This window comes from Thamnophis elegans, chromosome 3, assembly GCF_009769535.1.
Source record: "Thamnophis elegans isolate rThaEle1 chromosome 3, rThaEle1.pri, whole genome shotgun sequence".
Classification (NCBI taxonomy): Eukaryota; Metazoa; Chordata; class Lepidosauria; order Squamata; family Colubridae; genus Thamnophis; species Thamnophis elegans.
This window is the reverse complement of record NC_045543.1, coordinates 120391677-120414571: the sequence shown is the minus strand read 5'-3', so window position 1 is coordinate 120414571 and position 22895 is coordinate 120391677. Positions and strand designations below refer to the sequence as shown.

General features: G+C 37.1%; 1 protein-coding gene across 1 annotated transcript in view; it reads right to left on the bottom strand.

Annotated features, from left to right (window-relative positions):
* Positions 1–22895, bottom strand: part of PDE4D (phosphodiesterase 4D) — a 753870-nt gene that overhangs the window by 546666 nt on the left and 184309 nt on the right. The window contains exon 3 of the mRNA XM_032212986.1: positions 139–374. Within this exon, the coding sequence (XP_032068877.1) occupies positions 139–374 (236 nt within the window). The remainder of the gene's footprint in view (positions 1–138; positions 375–22895) is intronic.

Below are 22895 nucleotides of genomic sequence, written 5' to 3'. Positions count from 1 at the left end.
TCATTGGAGGCGAGCTGTCTTAATTTACTTCACGATTAAGAGTCAAAAGTCTTTTTATCACATGCAATCAGAAACCTAGCTGTTGAAACACTGTACCTCAGCCGTCATAAGAGACAAGAAGTAGATTTCCATGTTTACCTGACAGTGTCCGCAGCAGTAATAGCAATGAGAGGAAGAGTTCTCAGTGGAAGGTTGGTGGGCCTCTGCACCATCTCTGGATCAGCCTTTTTCTCCCAGTCTAACTGCTCCAGCTGTCTAAATGCCAAAGGCGGAAGCTGAAGGTTACGACAGGACAACCTCCTAACACGATACTGGTCCGTTCCTTGGAGAACCATTTCTTCTTCATTTTGATGGTACAGTGTTTCTTCCGATGCCTACAATATAAAAGATTATTTGAATAAATATCTGTCATGAAATTGTTCAAAATTCCATCATTACATGTAAATCCTTATCTTTTAGTTTAAAAAAAATCATATGAAAAAGGAAAAAGAAGAACCTTATTTTTTCATCCTGAGAGGTCTCTGAGGTCTCTTGCTGTGAACTTTCTATGAACTTGGTTGTTTTTTGCCGATGTTTCATTACCTAAACTAGGCAACATTATCAGAGCACCTCAGAAAGCATCAAGCACCCTCATTTTAACCTCAGCTACAAATACTCTTCCTTTATCTTCGTACATGTTGGCACTGCTGGAGAACTTACTGTAAGAATATATTTGCTTACATTACACAGATATATTAAGCATAGTACACAGCAGGGGTGGGTTTCTCGCCCCGTTCCAACTAGTTTGGTTGGAACGGGGCCAGCGGCGTCCTCGTGCACACGTGCGGTGCACGCATGCATACTAGCATCTGTGCGATGCTCCAGCTGCTCCTGGAGGATCGCGCAGGCACTGTATGCGTCCTGAGCATGCGTGGAAGCGCAGAACTCGTCAAAAACGGGTAAGGAGCGCGGGCGTGCGGGTGGCCCCTTCGCCGTTCCTGGAAGTTACTTACTTCCAGGTTCGCCGACCAACCGGTTTACAGGGACCGCCGTGAACCGGTTGAAACCCACCCCTGGTACACAGTCTGAAATGGTTCTCTGGAGCCTCCTTCAACCAAGCTCTGACATTCAGCAACAGAGTACTAAGAATCAATAGCATGGTTTCCAGTTTTAAGAGTGATGCCAATGTTTTAAGCTTTAGACTTGGATTTAAAACATTAAAATAATCTTGAATAACGCTAAAGGCTTGTGAAAACAAGGAAGGGGGTGGGAATCTAATTTCCACACCACTCAACTTGTAAGATGCAATTTCATTGATTGTGCCTCTAAGGCATCAAAACAAGGAAGGCAGAATGTGCGTCCCAGCTATAAAAAAGTAGCCTGGCTTTGTGTTATAGAAATGGTGCATACAAACTTAACAAGACTTTCATGATAACATTTGGGTACTTCCCAACATTTTGGCAAAAAACAACAACAGTTTTGCTACAACTGGGGTGGCAGGCACAAATAACTTTTTAAGCATTTACTACGTAGTGATGTTGGGATACAATAGTTCATAAGTTCATAATTGTTCATGGATTTTTTTTCTCTCGTTTTAATCCAAGTACTCCTTTTAAATCAAATTATGGATACAAGCCATAGTTTGGAAGTAACAAAGACTGACTGTTTAATTTAAAACACTCAAGACCTTTGAATCCCACAGGCTTTAATTCTTAAAACTCATGAATAACAGATCCTGCAAAACAAAAACGAAAATCAGAAGGCAACTCATAGCAGCACCTTCATTGGTTAACAAATCTTATTAAAAGGCACAGACTTACCTGACAACAGCAGCATCACTCTTATGCTGTATCATAATGTGACCTTCCCTCTATGCCAAGGGTATCAACTCAAGACCCACGGGGTGCTTAGATCTGGCTCGTGGGGCCACTCTGAAAATAGCAAAGGACCAGCCCACAATGCCTCTGTTAGTGAAAATAGAGCTCAGGAGATCCGCAGCCGGCCTTCCTCAGTTCCGTTTTCGCTGGCAGAGGGTTTCAGGAGGCTGTCGCAGTTGAAAACAGAACACAGGAGCCCATTTTCACTGGCATAATGCTTGGGCCACCATAGGCACTCCTGACACAAGTGATGTTGAGCTGGCCACGCCCAGCCCAGCCCCTTGAGGTCAAACACAACCCTGATGCAGCCCTCAATGAAATCGAGTTTGACACCTCTGCTCTATCCTGTGAGATGGAAGGACTCATATATACCAATATTGGAAAAATGGGTGACAAAATTAACAGAGTGGAAAGAGATGGTGAAACTGACTGCTTTGATTAAAGAAAAGACTAGCACTAGCTTCATTTCTACTTGGAAACGACCCTTGGATTATTATTTTTTGCTTGAAACTTAAAGAAATGAAATTTTAATCTTGGATGTTGATGACTAGACTGGCTTGTGGTAGAAGTACTGTTTGTTATAGCTTATTGTAGCTCAAAGGGGAATTGACTCAGGGTTTTTTTATCTGTACTGAAGAAAATTGGAAGTCACTTTTTTCTATAGCTTTTTGTCTGCATTCCCCAATTTTCCTTTTTCTCTACCTACACCTTTACTCTTTTCTTTTAAATTCTTTTTACTTTGCTCTTTTGTATTTTATACTTTTCTGAAATTTAATAAAATTTTATTTTTTTAAAAAAAGAGAGAAACACTGTCCGACTTCCTCAGGTGCAAAGAGTGGCTCAATTAATGTACAATTTGAAAAGGGAGTTAGATAGGGAAAAAGAGCAGAAAGGGATGTTATGCAAACACAGACTTTTGTCCCGATGTTTTAATGTACAACTCAAGGCAGTGAACATATCTAATACCCCTCCTTCTCTGGTTTTCCCCACAACAGGTGGTAAGTTGGGCTGAAACTGAATAAATAGCCCAAAGTCACCCAGATGTTTTTTTTTTCAATATTGCATATTTCAAGAATATAATTCTTGAAATATAATAAATATAATATAATGATATAATATAAAATAATATAATAATAATAATAATAATAATATAATATAATATAATATAATATAATATAATATAATATAATATAATATAATATAATAATATAATATAATATAATATAATATAATAATATAATATAATATAATATAATATAATATAATATAATATAATATAATATAATATAATATAATATAATATAATATAATATAATATAATATAATATAATATAATAATATAATATAATATAATATATATAATATAATATAATATAATATATATAATATAATATAATATAATATAATATAATATAATATAATATAATATAGCATAAGATAATTATGTTCATCCAAGTCAGCACTAACTGACCACCACTTTGCAAGACAAAGGGAATAATTGTTAGAGTTAATGCTCTGTGTTCCCCACCACCCTATGAGCAGCTCCACCCATTCTCATGCTCCTCATCCCGTGATCCACCCCACCCATGTGCCATCCTCCCTCACGACCGATGCTCCCTCACCCCCCCAGCTGTTAAATGTAAACACTGCTTCTTGCATCCTATCATCAAATGCCTGTCATCTAGCCGACAACCACAGCTGCTGCAAGCTTCCGGGTTTGTGTTCTAGCTGGTCAGCGCTTGCCACACCCCTTCTCCTTGGCAATTGCGTGGAGATGCTGCTTCAGAGCCCCTGCACCCTCCCCCCTGCTTTGATGTACAGCTGAGGGGGGAGATGGCTGGGAGCCTCTAATGCCAGCCACAGCCACAGAGAGACCCAACTTCTGGAAACATGTGAGATGCAGTGTTTCAATGTGCAGCATGTTCCCCATCAGAATGGCAGCCACGGACAGATGGGAACACCAGGGCTGACAAATATAATATATGATAATACATTATATTACATTACATTATTGGGTTGTGTTATATTATTACATTATTGTATTACTATTGCAATAATATAGTTTGCCAGTGTTGATGTCAGTCTTATCAGGTAGACAAGACAGGAAACAGCTAAACTAATTCTACTTTATGGTAAAACTACATTAACAGAACCTTGCAAGTCTACACGTATAATTCTCTCACTATCACCTTTACTGCCCAAGAACGTAGGGAGGCCCCTTGTGAGCTATGCTGTTTGCTCACTATGCAGCTGCAGGTATGCGATCTATTACCTGACTACTTCCTAGGCAGCACCTGTTGGCTTCATCTCCCAATGTCTTTCCTATATACATTTACCTTTGAATTTTCTGTACATTTCTAAGTGATTATTTGCTGACTGCAAATAATTTTGAAATCTATTTTATCTTTCTGGAAAACAAATTAAAACAAATAATTGAACATTTAGATTTCAGCAAAATTTGTAGAGTTAGTCGACACCAGCGTTGTTTGGTTTAGTTAAAGCTAATATATGAGGAAGAAAACATTTACTGTGAAAATCAGAACATTTCTGGTTTGTTTTTATTTTATCTTTTTGCTAAATAAATCTATCCTTCACAAAATTCTGACAAACTTGTTACTTTTAAAATAAATGAAGGACTTGGTCCCTTTGTTTTCTTCAACATAAAAAGAGTCTAAAGAGATTCTGAAGAAGTTTAATTATAATCTAAGTTGTACATCACAAGAAATGGAGTAGATCAGACTAGTATAAAATTAAGTATGCTTTTTCCTACCACTCCTAATCAATATTTTTAAATTTCTCTGTAAAATAAAAACAGGTATAAACACATTTCAAGTTCTTAAGGAAACTGAAGGCTTCCTTAAGAATACTAGGTAGAGTAATGATGCTTTTGAACTTTGGTGTTAGGAAAGTCTTTTGAGGACACCATGGACAGCCAAGAAAACAAACAAATGGATCATTAAACAAATCAATCTCAAGTTCTCACTAGAGGACCACACCACCTTTGCTCAATTTACAGTGTCTTACTTTGGACATATGATGTGAAGACTCAGCTCTCTAGAAAAGGTTCTATTAATGGAAAGAAAGAGAAGAAAAGGATGACTAGCAGCAAAGTGAATAGAGTTAAAGCAGCAACAAGGTTGAAAACCAGGTTAGGGACAAGTCTGTAGAGATTCTCAGTTATCCACGGCATGGTTGTCCCAAGGGTGCTTTTTCAGGAGGCAACTGGACTTGCTTGTTTTATCTTTGAAGATGCTTCGCTTCTCGTCCAAGAAGCTTCTTCAGCTCTGACAGGGTAGTGAAGGATGGAAGGATAGTAGTTGCAGACAGCTGGTGATTTGCATTCGTTTAGAAGGTTGTTGAAACACTTGGAGGTTTATCAGTGTCCTCAGGGTCACCTGAGTAGTGCTCCTCATTCCTGTAGTCTGCATTTTTTTCCTCTGGAAATCCTACTCCCACAACATTCAAAGGGTATTCATCTGAAATTGTATAGCTAAACGTCTGTAGCAATTCTCAGTCATCCAGGCCAAGTATTTCAACAACCAGAGGTGGGTTCCTACCGGTTCAGACTGGTTCAGCTGAGTAGGTAGTAACTCGGCCTGCCACGCCCCTGAACTGGTTCTCTTGGCAGCATTGTAGGCAGCACCATCTTGTTTTTTGCTTATGCTCATAAGCATTTTTTAGTACTGTGCATCAAGTGTCCGTGCACAGCGCATCCCTGAGCAAACTGGCAGTAGCAGCAGCCAGAACTCACCCCGTTAACAATCCTCTAAAAGGATGCAAATGACCAGCTATCTGCAAGGAATATAAATCCTTCCATTCCCCACTATCCTGTCAAAGCTAAAGAAGCTTCTTGGATGAGAAGCGAAACATCTTCAAAAAGAAAAAAAACCAGAAAGTCCAGTTGTCTCCTGAAAAAGCACCTTTGGTACAGGTTAGGGACATATTGTCACAGAAGAAAATGTATTGGTATTAAGAGTCAGCAATGTCTTGATGGTGCATAATCAATAGGAATCTTATACATAGTAGTTGTTCAAATGTACCAGGCAAATATTGATTAACATACAAATGCCACAAACCCTCCCAAATTATGTCACATAAAGATTTATTATCTCCCAGTTATGCAGCATGAATGAAAATAAATAAAATGATTCTCTGAAGCACAGGTGTCAAACTCGCCACGTCATGTTGCTGTCGTGTGACATTTTATAATGTTTTTCCTATTCACGGAACTGGGGTGGGCATGGTATGCAGGTGACGCATCCGGACTGTGGGCAGCCAATTTGACACCCCTACTCTAAAGGTATTAAATCTGGCCCTTGAAGGTCACTTAGTCTTAGAGGTTGCAAATGACAGTATGTGCTAGGCACCACTCTTTTTTTTCAAAATTACTAATTAAAATGTCTTTCTAAAATCATCAAAATGAGCTAATATATTAAAGAATTCACAGTAATAGATGGACATCCTTGGAGATTACTTTGACATAATTATTGTTCATCTAGACAAGCTTTATTTTACCAGCAATCTGATGAATAAATGAGTCACAATTTGAAGCCCATACCAAGGCCCATGATGGCTAAATTAGATGACTCATTCTCCAGAAATAAAGCTGAAATAAGAGACTTTCCTCCTGCATAAGAAACTTCAACTACTGCACTGGGGAGTAAGGTAAGCAAGTTAGTATTTGAACTGAAAGTATCTCCATACAGAAACACACTACAAGTAGACAATTTAAGTGTAGGAAGTATGTTAGTCTGTGGTGGTTTTAAAAAAAATCTGCTTGCGCTTTTTTGAAGCAATATATTTTATTAAAAAGCATAAACATGGGTGGCAGAAAAATTACTCAAAATGGCAAATTTCCTTCTATACTATAACTCTGTTGTATTAAAGGAAGCATTCTTTCTTATGCCTTGTCCAGATTTATGATATTGATGAAGTCAGAAGAATGCTGATATACAAAATGTATCTCTCTTCCAATAAATAAAAGCACTAAGTATATCTTCCTTCTACTGAATTAAAATTAGCTTTTAATTTCAACTTTGCATGGAATTCTTGCAGGAGGGAACAACCTATCACTTCTACCTGCATACATAGTACATTCTTGATATATTAGCATTCTCTACATACAGTATAGCCTAGCACTGCAGAATATCTTTTTCCTCTGGATTAATGTTAGGCAAGGGAAAAGATGAAGATCACAATAGTTTGATAGATGAACTATCACATTTCATCAGTTTGAATTACACAGCTGGCCGTACGTTCTGTGAATTGGTTTGTTGACAAAAGGCAATAAGTGGTTTTTGTTTACATAACTTCCCACCGAGACTTACTTTCTTTGTTTTACACTGCTCTTAAATTCCATGATAGCTGGAAAGTTGCTCTTACTCAAACATTAAAAAAGTAAATCAGTCATTCATTAATAACAATCCAAATCATCCCTTCAAGATAAAATACCTGTTTCTTTTGAATCTTTTGTGAAAATACGAGATTTCTGATTTACAGCATGCAGGCTCTATTAATAGTTGGCATTGTTCATCAGTCTATTTATATATCCAGGTGATTATCCACCTTTTCAAGAAATTAGGTAGGCAGGCAATTCAATGAGATGAAAGACATTAATGGGTGTTGTTTGTATATGTGTGTCTCTGTCTTTGTGTTTATACTGTATGAGACTGTGTTTGTATTACAGAGGGATCAACCAGAACAATTTATATAAAACCTGTTCACGTGACCTTTGTTCTACATGGTTAAAGAAGACATCTATTCCCCCTAGATTTTGAATGCACCTTTTCTAATTAACCAGATAGTTCCGTCATTTCTATGCTTTCCTTTAAAAAAAAAATTGGGCAGATAATGTTTGCTTTTCAGTTGTTCAATTTTCAATCTCCAATTTTCATGCCTCAATAGTGATAATAGCTGACCTTCTTATCTCATATTGGCATTTTTTCCAATTGCTTTGATTTTTAGACATTTCAGGGTCTGCTCTAATGCCTCTTGCCTTCATATGTTATGCATAGAAAATACAGGTAGTCCTTGATTTATGACCACAACTGAGCCCAGAATTTATGTTGCTAAGTGAGAAGGTGGTTAAATGAGCTTTGTCCCATTTTACAACTATTCTTGCCACATTTGTTAAGTAAATCACCGCAGGTATTAAATTAGTAACACGGTTGTTAAGTGAATCTGACTTCCCCATTGAGTTTGCTTGTCAGAAGGTCACAAAAGATGTTCACATGACCCTGGGACACTGCAATGTAAATCACGTGACCATGGGGATGTTGCAATGGCTGTAAGTATGAAAAATGGTCATAAGTCACTTTTTTCAGTGCCGTTGCCACTTCGAACGGTGACTAAATGAACTGTTGTAAGTTGAAGATTACCTGTATTTTATTTACTTTTATTATTGGTGTGTCTAGTGAGAAGTTCAGTTTTACTTCATCTTCTATTGAATTATTTGTTCTTCTTGCAGCTTAAGGTATTCTCAGGAACTTACTCAAACACCACCATTCAAAATCATCCTTTCTTTCTAATTGTCCAGCTTTCACAGACCTATTACAACTACATTAATGATCCTGACAATATATATTTTTGTTTATAATAATGTCTCTGCACTTTAATATTTTGCCTAGATGTACCGTAATTTTTCTTTTAAGTAACAAATGTCTCTTTATTTCCTGACTACAACTGTGAATTTCTGAGACAAGGAAGATTATGTCTGTCAACATTTTCCCTGCCTATTTGCATAGCATTTGCACCATTTATAGATGCAATCTTAAGAGGCAGGGGGATGTTGTTGTTCTCAAGGATTCTATAGATAATTTCTTTTTCACCTTCAGCAAGAGTTCAGCAACATCTTTCTTGTTTCCAGCCATCAAAGTTATAACCTCAGCAACTTTGTGAGGAGCAAATTGTGATGAGTGGATAGACATAATTGTAAAAGAAATGCAAGGCTGTAACCTCCCTTGTTGTGTTCTAAAATTGCTTAAGAAGACATTTTCAAAGTATTCTTTTCAGACTCTGATAGATGTCTGACAAAATTGGACAGTCACTAAAAACCAAAATGGCAGCGGCCCAGCAGCGGCGAGGGAACCGATTCGGGGGTGTGGCAGGCCTGGGTCGCTGCTGGTTCTGCGACCCAGGCCTGAATTCCACTATTGATTTGGATGAACCGGGCCAAACCGGTAACAACCCACGTCTGGTTCTTACATTCTTTAGACCTTCCCCACCATACATCTCCTGACATTCCTTTTGGTTTTTCAATTTTTTAATGTTTCCAGAGATTTATATGATTCTGCAAAGTGCTTCTATTAAAAAGTATCATTTCTAGTTAAATGTGAACCATATAATATAAATGTGTGTCACAATTATTTTTTGCTAGCTTAATATGTATTTATTTAGTGAAATACAGAACTAATAATACAGGATGAACTCTAAAGTCTAAATCATCTACAACAGGGTTGTCAAATTCAATGTCATTGAGGGCCACATCAGGGTTGTGTTTGACCTTGGAATACTGGGGTGGGCATGGCCTACTTGACGTCATTCATGTCAAGGGCGCCTTTAATGGACCGAGTGCAAAAAAGTAAAACAAGAAATGTAAATATAAAGTTGCTGCAATTATGTTGATTCACAAAAACAACCTAGCATTGCTCATACAGACATATAGGTATAACTCACAAAGAAAACTGACATTCTCACATCACAGTTACAGATCACATGTACATTAGTCATGGCCCAGTGGTTAATAGCTTCTTAAAAGCACCTGGAATACTATATTATCTTCAGGACCACTTGCTTAAATCACACAGTACATTAGCTGGCTTAAGCACTCGTGCATTCCCAACTGCAGTGAAAAACAATCTCTTTAACAATTTCCTGCATGCTCAGTTATGTTTCTTAAAATAGGAAAATAAACAGAAATAGTCCTCGATGTTAAAAAAAGAAAAGCTAGCACACATATTGCATTTCTGAAGGCACTGGTAATTGGCATATGTATATACATGAAAACATAAAAATGTAACAGAAAGAGCATACAATTTCTTTCAAATTATCTTACACTCTTAACATGTTTTCTCCAAGAACTGTACTATTCACCTAGTCATTGAGAAGGATGGGCAGTCTAGAAATGTTTAAATAAATAAATAAATAAATAAATAAATAAATAAATAAATAAATAAATAGGAAAGAAATGAGGGGAAACTTTATTATTAATTTATAGATTATATCTACTAGTCATTTCATTCCTTCGGGGGAGGGGGAATCACCTCAATTACATAGGCTAATTTTTACTATAGTTTATATTTTCTTATATATTTATTACATTTATACAGCTGTCTCTCTCATAAGAAGTGACTCTGGGTGGATAGGACAGGAATAGCTCTAAATATTACATTATTTCTTGTATTCTGCTTGAAATTACAGATGTAAAAAAAAAATACCATAGATTTCAGTCAGAGTGAATTTAGAGTGTATGTATTGCTTCCAAATACATACAGTGGTTATGGAGGAATTATCTGTGGCTTCCAAGCAATGTTTCTTCTTTTTAGTTAGTTGATGAAACTGATTTTAACCCTTAGAATAATATGCCTGAATGTCATGATCTGGTAAAACCAATGGAAGGTTTCATTAAATAATGCAAATTTAGTGTGTAATTTTGTGGGCCTCACAAGAATGCTACACAAACAGTATTCCCTACTCTCTTGAAATCCCTTCTCTCCAATCTTTCTGCTCTGAGTGTGGGGAGAACCAAGCAATGTCTGTATGCAATCTCTCCTGTGCCTCCCTCCCTTCACATAATTGCTTTTGATGTGTAATCCCCACTGTGTGCCTGCTTCATCTCTTGTAATCTGTACAAGAGGTGTATGGAGAGGACTCAGGTACAGGACGATGATTCCTGAATACAATGGCAATCATGTAACTGAAGAAAGCGGTGAACTCATGAAAGAGGGCATTGATCCTAAAGTTATTTTTTCAGAATCACTGTAACTTTGAGTGGTTGCTGAATGAGACAATTGTAAGTGAGAATTACATACATAGGGAAAGAGGTGCCAAATATACAAGCTGTATTCAGAAGAAGACGTGCCTGGGAATGGATTGCTAACATCTGATAGATAATGAAAAATGCAAGAGAGTTTCATAAAAAAGGTAAATATTTTTTTTATTGATTACACAAAAGCTTTTGACCATGCTAACTGCAACAAATTGTAGATACCATATTTTTCAGAGTATAAGAGTATATATCCCTCAAAAAAGAGGCTGAAAATCTGGGTGCATCTTATACACTGAATACAGCATTTTTTGCCTCCCGAAACCCCGCCCCTTCACCAAAATGGCTGTGCATTGCCTTTAGGAGGCTTCCAGAGGCTTCCTGGGGGCTGGGGAGGGCAGAAATGGGCAAAAAACAGAGTGAGTTTTGCTCAATTTTTCCTCCCCAGCCACCAGGAGCACTCTATAAGCCTCCTAAAGGCTATGCATGCCCTTTTTTTTTGACAAAAAACAGACCCATTTTCACAAAAAAGGACCATTTTTTGCTCATTTTTGCCCCAGCCCACCCTGCAGGAGTACTCTACAAGCCTCCTAAAAGCTATTCATGCACCTTTAAAAAAAATGGGCCTGTTTTTGCAAAAAAATGGGCCATTTTTGGGAGGTCTGCAGAGTGCAAAAACTTTTTTTAAAATTTGCTTCTTCAAAATCTTGGTGCGTTTTATACTCTGAAAAATACCGTAGCTGTTAAAAAGCTTGTATGTATTGGGTTACCTCATCTTCCTATTGAATAATTTGTGCAAACACCAGCAAAATGATTCAACCCCTCTTCCCTATTTGTTTGTGTTATCTCATCATTTCAGGGTGAGGGATGTTTCCGAGAGGGAAGTGGGAAAAATGTAGGGATTGTATGCCAACAGAATATAATTCTCATACAGTCACCTAAAGTGTGAAGGTCACCCAAACTGCCCAGCTAAAGCAAACACTTGTATTGGATATAGGAAGATGCTGAAAGCACATCATTTGAATCACAGAAATTAAAGTGCCATTTCATACTGCACAGGAGTAGGCAACAATCAATCACTTGTATATTTTACCAAGAAAATCACCTGGATAAAAAAATATAAAGAGGTCATATCAAGTTGATGGCACCTAAATCAGTCAATCAATCAAATGATTCATTTCCTTGGAAAAGGAATGAGCAAAAGTTATATACCGTCACCGATTTAACATATACGCACAAAAACATTTGAGAAGTGCTGATCTGCCAGAAATAGAAATTGGAATTAAAATTCTTGGGAGAAAGATCAGCTATCTTGTATATTCTGATGATACTGTTTTTGATGATTGGAAGGTGTAAGAAGAGAATACCAAGCTTATGGCCTATGGCTCCATTATTGAAAATCCTTAATATTATATCCCCACCCAAAGTAACTCAATGTAAACAGCTACAGAAAATACTTTGTATTTTAGCTTTCTAGCATCAGAAGTTCACAGGGATGACAACTATAGTGCACAGTGCATATTAAGTGCATAGATATCATTGTCAACAAAGATATGATTGTGCAAGGCAAAGGTTTCTAGTTTAATATTTGGCTAAGGAAACGGGACCACGAAAAACCATGGCAACTTTAAACTATGATGCTAAGGAGATATTATTTGCTAAACGATTTGCTAAATCTTAAATAAGCCATGATAACCAGGTTTACCATAAAATAATAAGCCATGAAATACTTTTACAAATTACAATAGCTAGTATAGTATATTGGAAAAAAACTAATGCTAGTTGGTTAGCATGTTTGCAATCTTGTCTTATTATTCAGTTACTGGGATTAACCACTAATGTTGTACTTATCTAGAGCTCACCAGAGTTGGTTCTTTTAAAACAGTAAAACAAAGAAGAAAAGGGGAGAAAATTACTTTTACCTTTTTGATGATCAATACAAAAAAAACCCACAATTGTTGGCTCAAACCATATTAAGGCAAAACCAGCCAAATCACATCAAACAGCATATCTTTATCAGTTCGTTTAAAAATGGTTGCCGGTTCATTCCTGTAATCTAAATGGCATTGATTAAAAGCTCATCTCAGAGGTATGAAGCATTCGTCTACAGATAATAAGCTCAAGGCAGATAAGAAGGCTAAAATTGACAAATAGTTTTCAAAAGTTTAATCCATAGGGCAAAAGGATTTGATTGAAAAACTGTCAAGTCAAGAGAACTGAGTCAATCAAGCAATATGTGTATATTGAGTCTACTGAATACCTTAAACTCCATCATGCATATATGTTATATACTTAGTTCACTTTATCCTGATTTTGAAATTGCCCAGAGTGCTGTTCAGTTGCTCCTTTATTAAAGCGAGTTAAAGACTAAACTCTTTCATTTTTACATCTTGCTCAGTTTTACATACTTTGATCGTGTCCATGTAATTAGTACAAAACACAGATGAAACACAGTATGTCTTTTAAGCTTTCTTTCATATTCCAGATCACACAGGTCCTTCTACAAGATGCTGTAATAAGCTTCCTTTGATTTTTAACTACTTTTATTATGATTCCAGAGGACAGCAAACTAGAAAGGATTCACTTATTTAAGTAGTAGGACATAATATAAAATAATTCCCAAATACTCCTTTCCACTGTTTCCACTGAAACAATGTTAACCCTTTTAATTAAAGCTGCAATGGCATTTTGTGTTGCCAGCACAGATTTGCTATTTGAGTCCATGCCAGATATTCTGCAAGCAAGCCAGCCTTTTTTAAGACACCCTCTAGAATAGGGGAGTCAAACCCATGGGCCGGATACAGCCAGGCTATTTAGATATGGTCTGCGGGCCCACCCTGGAAACAGCGAAAGACTAGCCCGCGGTGCCTCTGCCAGCGGAAAACGAACACCAGCGGAGGGGAGGGCACACAACCTCCCTGAGCTCCGTTTTTGCTGGCAAAGGGCTGCAGGAGACCGTCACAGCCAAAAACAGAGCCTGGGGGACTGGAGGCAGGCAGCAGGGCAAGAGCTACTATAGAAGAGAGATCACAAGCAATTCAGCAAAGTCATGATTTTACCTACAATTTCCAGTGGCTCTAAATAAAGATCTATCTGAAGATTTTGTGCAGGAGGCACTCTGCAAGAAATATCGACAAAAATTACAAAGTGCTAGAAGACAAATCACCCGGGTTTCTACAAAAGCTCTCTTGTTAGCTGGCTTATAACACTTACACAAATTTATCAACCTGCTGATTGAACATAGATATCATCAAAATCCCATTGTGCTATGATATAAACTCACACCAAACAGCAACCAAGTTGTTAAAATATAATGGCAAAGTTACATAATTGAAAGGCAGGAATGGAAACAATTTTGCACCAGCAAGACTCAGCAGCAGCATATGCAATAATAATTTTGTACGTCTTTCTTAGTTATAAGCCCAGAGTCCTAATGCAATCAAATTTCATTTTGCCTTCCCTTGCCTCCATATCTAGCTTGGTCATTAAGGCATTCTTTAGTCATCGGGTTGGGCTGACAAAGAATCAAAGAATGTGGCTTTCATTAAGTCTTACCTATTTAATTATAATTATAGAATAACCACAAATCACAGTGGTTAAGTTCACAAAAGATACCAAACCATAATATGCTATAGTATAGTATCAGTATTAAGCCACAATGTTGTTTGTCCTTGTGGAAATAGTTTCAACAGCCAAATCAAAAAGATTTGAGGTGCAGTTTTAAGCTATATAGTCTTTGTCAATTTTACAGGCTTTATGCATTAGGTTCCAAACTCTTCAAATTGGACAGTTGCTTTCATTTGCAATATTATTTAACATTAGTCAATAATGTTGGGTATGCTGAGTATTTATTTATAGGAGGGAAATGTCTGGACCAAATGTAATTTTTAAGGTTGGATTTTCCCCTTACCAGAGGGAGCCCCATTGTGGAGTACTGTTAAGCCATTACCATGGCAACTCTACTGCACTGTACAGTAGAAGCCATTTTATGGCAGTACAGTAGAAGCCATTTAAAGGCACAACAGGCTGTGTCTTAACAGAACACATGTACCGAGGGGTGTTAGGGGTGTCTTATCCCCTCAGAATGTTTCACCAGAAAGTAAATCATCTGTGTTTCAAGTTTGGTTGAAATTGTACGAGGTGTTCCAGAGTTATGCTGAAACATACAAACAGCTGTATGTATGTATGTATGTATGTATGTATGTGTGTGTGTGTGTGTACACACACACACACACACACAAACACACATATATATACACACATACTTTTTAAAGCATTGTAGTGTGAAGCCTACTGAATGAGGGACCCTGGGCTGATCATTTCCTCTTAGTCGTAGGAAGGAGGCAATGGCAATCCAATTTGGAAATCTTGGGCAAGAAAGCTGAGGGGATTTGTCTAGGTCGGGGGTAAGCAACCTTAAACACTCAAAGAGCCACAAAGGTCCTAACTGGAAGCCCCCTGCTCAATTCTGGAGCCGACCAGAAGTCCAGTTCCCCCACCATAGAGTATCCTTCTAGCACGGCGTCCTTTTTCTTCTACCTGTCCTAACCCAAAGCCCTATCAATTGTGGATCCAACCAGCGACGGGAAGCCGCAGCAGAGGGATGAAAGAGCCACATGTGGCTCCGGAGCCACAGGTTGCTGACCTCTGGTCTAGGCAGTCACCAAGAAGCCACACTGGCTTGGACACTACCTATCCCTCCACCTTTGCCACTCCTACCACTATAACTTATGCATAAATCTCAACTCAGTCAATTTTGTTCTTCATTTTTGCCAATTTCATTTCTGGTTTCTCCACTGGTACAGATAGTTTTTGACTTATGACCACAACTGAGCCCAAAATTTCTACAGCAAAGTAAGGCAATAAATTTTGTCCCATTTTATGATCTTTCTTGACCCAGTTGTTAAGTGAATCACTGTTAAGTTAGTAACATGGTTGTTAAGTGAATCACTGTTAAGTTAGTAACATGGTTGTTAAGTGAATCTGGTTTCCCCATTGACTTTGCTCCTCAGAAGGTACTTTGCTCCTCAGAAGGTACTTTTTCAAAAAGCAACTGGACTTTCTTGTTTTTTCTTGAAGACATTTTGCCTCTTATCCAAGAAGCTTCTTCAGTTCTAGCTGAATGGTGGGGAATGGAAGGATTTATATTCCTTGCAGTCATCTGGATAGAAACTAAACAAGGAGAGATTCAACCTGGAAATAAGGAGAAATTTTCTGACAGTGAGAGCAATCAATCAATGGGACAGCTTGCCTTCAGAAGTTGTGGGAGCTTCATCACTGGAAACTCTCAAGAAGAGACTAAATTGTCATTTGTCAGACATGGTGTAGGGTCTCATGCTTGGGCAGGGGATTGGACTAGATGATCTACAAGATCCCTTCCAGCTGTTAATTTGGTCATTTAGCACTCCCTCTGAGAGTCATTGGGGCCTCTTGGAGGTTTATCTGGGCCCTGGGGGGAGGTGGGTTGTCACTTGAATCAGAATGCAAATGGGTATGAAACCTTCCTGTAACTGCTGAAAGAGTTGTGATTTAGGTGACCCTGAGGGCACAGATAAACTCCCATAGAAAGTGGGAGCTGGACTATAGAGATGTAGTGCCTTGATCCCAAAGACAGATTTTTTTATTCACAGGCTTCTTTGTTGTGGTTCTTCTGCAAGACAATTAAAATAATTTTATTCTGGCAGGCTTTTGAATTTCAGTATTGATATTCAGCTCCCATTTTAGTTTGGAGCTCTATCTTGCTGATCCAGTTTGAATAATGTGGATTTTTCCCTTGTTTTTTGTTCTATGGTTCCTGAAACGAAATGTATTCTATTGTATTTTATATTTGTAAATTATATAGATGAGGCATATACATGTTACTGTCAATGTGTGAAATTAGGCGTTTGTAGAATGCCTAGGAAATCTAAGGAATGCCAAAAATGAGATGTCAAAGTATAAAATCCTTAATATTTCACACACTTCCTGGGCATTCTATGCAATTCCAAAAGGCAAGCTGACAAAAGTATAAAATACTCCAGCTAAAATCGTATTCTAACCTGTCTTATTGCAACAAGTAGGACAATGCTGGTCTTTCGTTTTTTTTGTTTTTCACTAAGAAAGTCCTGTACTTTATCCTGCATTTCTTCTTTCATATTCATATATGTCTTTTCAATAAAGGGTTAGGACTAAGGTTAACTCTAACCCTTTCCTGATTCTCTTTTCATACTTTATCTAAATAGTTCTTGTCATTCTGTATAATGGAGAGGTATTATATACGGAAAGTATACACAGCATATTAAAATAACACAGATATTTCTTTGCCTAAAAACATCACACATTCTATAGCTTTCCTAAGCATTCTATATAATGCCAGCTTTTCACACATTGCTGGTAACATATACATCAATGCAATACTAAATACATGAATTAGAGTCCTAAGTGGTAGGGTTTTGCAGGATATTTGTAGTGCTGCTGTTCAAGATTAAAGCAACCTCTTTCCCTCAGAAGATTCAGTACGGCTTCATCAACTATCTGTACCAGGGCTGGGAGTTGAAATCTACACATCTTAAAGTTGCTCAGATTAAGAAATGTCTACACATTATTGTGCATTGTGCAGACTCTTCCATCGGAACTGCCAGAAAAGCAAAAATAAGCACAAACATGTACAGACAATCATGAAACATGTTCAGAGGAGCCACAAGGAACATTTCAGAGGAAGCAGCTGCTTTAATACCTTGAATATTTTACTCACACTTATCTATTTTATAAAGTACCCTTTTCAAGCATTTTGCATGGTCTTACAAGATAGGTGTGATTGATGGGTCTCAAGTCAGGGGCTTTTATGAAGTGCTGCTGAAGCTGCAGAAAATCCCAATCATCGACTTTCTTATTGATGAACTTTATAAAATTTATATATGAGAAATGTATATATCATGAGCTCACAAATCCTGGCTTTTAAAGTCCATACAACCTAAAAGTTGCTGAAGTTGAAAAACACTGATTTTGAGGATAGACAAATTTATTTATTAAACATATTTTGATTGCTGCCACAATCAAAACAGATCACATGAAAATATATCTAAAATACAAAAATAAAAACACAACTGTAAACTGTTTAGGCATAATTCCCTCCAAAGCAAATCCTACTAAATTGAGTAGGATTTATGTGTGCATCATGAAATATGGGTAACATTGCTAATAGATTTTTAAAGAAATAACCTGTCTTTGGATCAGCCATTTTTTCTCAGTCCAACTTGCCTCATAGGATTACTGCGGTCGTAGTAAAACTACCGTAGGTCACACACACATACAATGACTGTATATCAGTTTGAGTTATCAGAAAGGTTAAACACATATTGGTACTTCAATAATCTTAGGAAAGAGGGTGATGTCAATGTGTTCAAAATCTTCTATTTGCATGTTAATCATGTCATGTATTTTCAATTTTCTCAAGTGCAATTTCAGTTGACGCAAAAATACTAATGTATAGATTCTCTTAAATTGAAATTTAATGGGTCAACAGCTGTGCAATTAAAAGGCAATTTCTTATTACCAATGTTTGAGGCTACAATATTACACACAACAAATTTAGAGGTCAGTGATATATACACACTAATCTTGTATGCTCTGAAGAAAAAGTATTTGCCTTCAATATTTTAAAACTATTTTACAAATTTGGGGGCTGACACAAGATTTGTTTTCTACATGGAGTTACTTTATTAAAAGTTTACTGAAAGAATATGTTATCCAATAACAAAAATTCTCTAGATGATCTGTAAGTAAACACCGTATGAAAATGAAATCTAAAATACAATTACAGAAGCAACAAAGAATGAATCAAGCAGTACAAAATATCTGCTTTGATGAACCAATTAAGCACTCCAAGAATAAATTTGCTTCTTTCTATATAGGTGTGATTATTATGATTGTATAATATCACAGGAATCAGTAGCTTAGGGAATCCATTTAAGTTGTTGCAGCGTACATCGAAATCCTTGAATTACTTCATTGATGTATTACAGTATGGTATGCTGGTTTAACAGCTGCGGACAGGAAGGCACTACAGAGAGTGATCAATTCGACACAAGAAACCATTGATTGCCCTCTGACACCACTGGATGACATTGCAGATCTTGCTGCTTTAGCAGAGTAAGGAAGATATTCAGAGATGATTCACACCCTGTGTCTCAGTGTCTCTTTGCATTTCTACCATCAGGCAGAAGACATCAAAGTATAGTCAGCCGAACAAACAGGTTTAAAGATAGTTTCTATCCTTGGGCTGTGAGACTTTTAAATACAACCACAATCACTCCATGCACACATTTTTTTCCTTTTTCTTTCTTTTTTTCTTTCTTTTATAATTTTGCACCAGTGAGGTTAAAACCAATTTCATTGTATTTAAATACAATGACAATAAAGATTATACTTATACTTATTCCATCATATGAACAGGTTTGAATAGCATGGTGATTCTTTCAGATATATAGAATCGGCAGTGATCAGATGCTCAGTCCTCTGTTCAAGTCACATCTAAGCACAATTTTGAACTATTTTCAGTCCCCAAAACAGTGTTTTTAAACCTGGCCCCTTTAAGATGTGTGGATTCAACTTCCAGAATTGTGGGAACTGAGAATTGTGGGAACTGAGAATTGTGGGAACTGAAGCCTACACATCTTAAAGGGGACAGGGTTGAGAAACACTGCTGCAGATGAATGGTATTGCATATTTCAGTATTTCCATACTAATAAATGGTCTATCTCAGTAAACTGCTGAACCATCAAAGAGTATGTAAATAGCTGCTGAGCCTTCATAATTTTCTGTTAAGGTCAGGGAAACCAGGTAGTAAGGGGAAATGCAGGAGTTCAAGATATGATATTGAATGTTAGTTTGATTCTGAGGAACAAGATAAGCAGAAATAATGCATCATAACTAAAAGTCACAGAATACCTAAAGTGTCTGAAGAGGGTTTCTTCTTTTCCTGAAATCAATAGCGCATAATATGAATTTTAGCACATTGATAGAAGTGGATTCGGGAGAGGAAACAACGCAAAGTATTTGAGATGCCTTGTATTAATAGCATTATAATCTTCTGAGGATTTTTTCCTCCACTCTTTCCTTTTAATGTTGTACAATAGCAAAGCACTGCACTCTACGTCCTTGCAATATTTCCACTGACTGTTGGTTAAAATCCTTATTTATTAAATGTATATGCTACCCATCTTCCCAATAAAGGTAAATTTGGGCAGCTTATAGATCATAAAAACATAAATAGAAAAGCAGTTAAAAAATTTAAAATTGCAGAAAATCAGGAGTCAAGAGATGGAAGGTATAGAGATGAGATCTTCTTACCCCATCAACCACCTCCAGCGGTGAGTATCTCCCTCAGGACCCCAAGTCAACTAGCAAAACCCAGTTTTAACACCCTTCTAGAAGGCCAAAAGGTGGGAGAAGTTCCAGGTTGCACAGTATTCCACATGGTTGTGCATCAGTGGTGGGATTCAAAATTTTTTACTACCAGTTCTGTGGGTGTGGCTTTGTGGGCGTGGCAGGGGAAGGATGCTGTAAAATCCCCATTCCCTCCCCACTCCTGGGGGAAGGTTACTGCAAAATCCCCATTCCCTCCCACCCCACTAACCTACTTTCCAGTTCCGTTCTCCTGTTCAGGGCAATAAAAGAAGATCAGCTGGGAGACTGGGAGGCAATGGGGACAGGGCCATCCTATTTGCCGGTTTTCCAAACTACTCAAAATTTCCACTACCAGTTCTCCAGAACCTGTCACAACTGGCTGAATACTACCTCTGTTGTGCATATAGTAGAAAACACTCTTTCCATTGACCCTGCATGCAAAAATTCCTTAGCAGGAGGCCACGTCTGGTTGCATGAGTGGAGTAGACAAGTTCTATTGGTGTGAAATGACTCTTCGGATACCCTGGACCCATGCAATATAGGCCTCTTTAAAGCCCATAATCAACACCTTGGAGATGGAAGAAAACTGGTAAACAATGCAACCTTATCCCAAATCTACCCTCATATCTTTTATTTAATCTGATGCCTTCCAATCTCTTTATTCACTATCAACATCTCTGTCGGTTGCAGGCATATGATGTGTGTCTACAATTGAGGCGTAATAGCTCTGTCCTGTTCATAATTTTTTACAATTTTCCATCCTCATCAGGAATTTCAGATAAGGTCAGTAAGCAAGGTAATATATTTCCATCATATTCTTAAATGAGCCTTTCTGTGACTGAACAGCATCTTTTATAACAACCGAACAATGGCATCGTAAAAGCAGAATCACCACTATAACTGCTCCACATGAAATGGATAACCCCCATCCTTGAATAGGACAAAAGAAGAAGCATTCACTTCCTGTAATCAAGGTTAAGGGCACAAATGGCCTTGAAGGCTGAAATTGGAAAATATTAGGATCCTGAAAATTTATCATTTCTATTCCTGGCCTAAATTTATAAAGCAATATTATTTCCTTCCATTCACAACTTTTCAGCCTCAAAATAGCATAATTCAATTCCTGATCTCGGATACCAGAATGTTTTTTTTTCCAGAATCTATAATAAATATATTTCAGATTTAAACCAACATATTATAGTATAATGACAGATAGATAGATGATAGATGATAGATAGATAGATAGATAGATAGATAGATAGATAGATAGATAGATAGATAGATAGATAGATAGATAGATAGATGAAATATAGATATAGATATATACTCAAACATAGCTCTACTGGTATGGTTTGCATACAATAGCAAGCTATAACATGTTTGTTTCTTTTTGGTTATACATGATATAATGTAAAACAAATACATGACAGGGTAGGAAATGAAAATGGACAAGTTGATTTGCTTATGGCTAAAAAAAATCCCCATTTAATGTAACAAGTGGGGGAAAAACAATTTATGGCATTTTGGCTCATTCCCTTTTTCTGAAAAATAATAGAAATTATAACTTGCATTAGTAAAAAAAAGAATAGATGGACAGAAAATAGTCAGAAACTAAGCAAATAAATCTCAATTATGTTAACATTTTATTTTAAAAGGAAATGATCAGAAGACTATTGTTTGTTTCACTAAATTTAATTTATTTACCTTTACCATGTACACATATATGCAATTTAGATATATGGTGCATACAATTTAGATTGTATGTATCTTATAGGACTTATGAGCTATTCCAATCATAAACTGACTGTGAGTGGCATCTGTAGCTCAGATTAAAACAAAACCAAAGCACACCATATCCATTAAAAACATACAGTATATGAGAATCTAGGAATATACCACTATCCACTTTTAAAAAAGCTTCCATTCTGTTGGGAAAATGTCATTCAGCCCCTCCCCCCTCTATTCTTTGAAGTTACCATGTCTTTATAAAACATCAAAAGAGAAAAGTCTTTGAAATATCCAGGAAGATGCCATTCATCAGTCTGCTAAACACATAATTCCCACAGCACTGTCCATGCCTAGCCATGTAGCAGGACTGTATCACTATTATCCTTCTCATCTTTCTTATTACCTACTCTTATTGGTATCTTATGAGCATCATTTTGTTGGTTGTATCTTATGATTTATGATTGTATCTTATGATTTATCACTTTGTTGCTTGTATGTATACTGAAAGCTTATGCACTGGGGGCAAATTCCTTGTGTGTCCAATCACACTTGGCCAATAAAGTATTCTATTCCATTTCCAATTCCCATTCCATTCCATTCCTAAAGAAAGCAGATTGACACAGTACCTGCAACTGAAGGGCATATGGAGACAGCCCAACCTATTTGTTTTTATGAGGGACGGGAGATGTTACTGTAGGTGGTGATCCCACAAATAGTTACGGCCTGAACATGGAGAGCTTTGAAGGTGACAGCATTTCCAGTTCTTGCACTCTCACAAAATCAATTTCTGAGAGGTAGAAAATCCTTGAGTACAGAACATCATTATGAACAGAGGTTACTACAGGTATATGGAAGTCATTTTGTGTAGCAGGAATGCCCTTGGCTCACATAATGTTATCTTTGAATTTATAACTGAAAATAAAACTAGACCACATTTTATG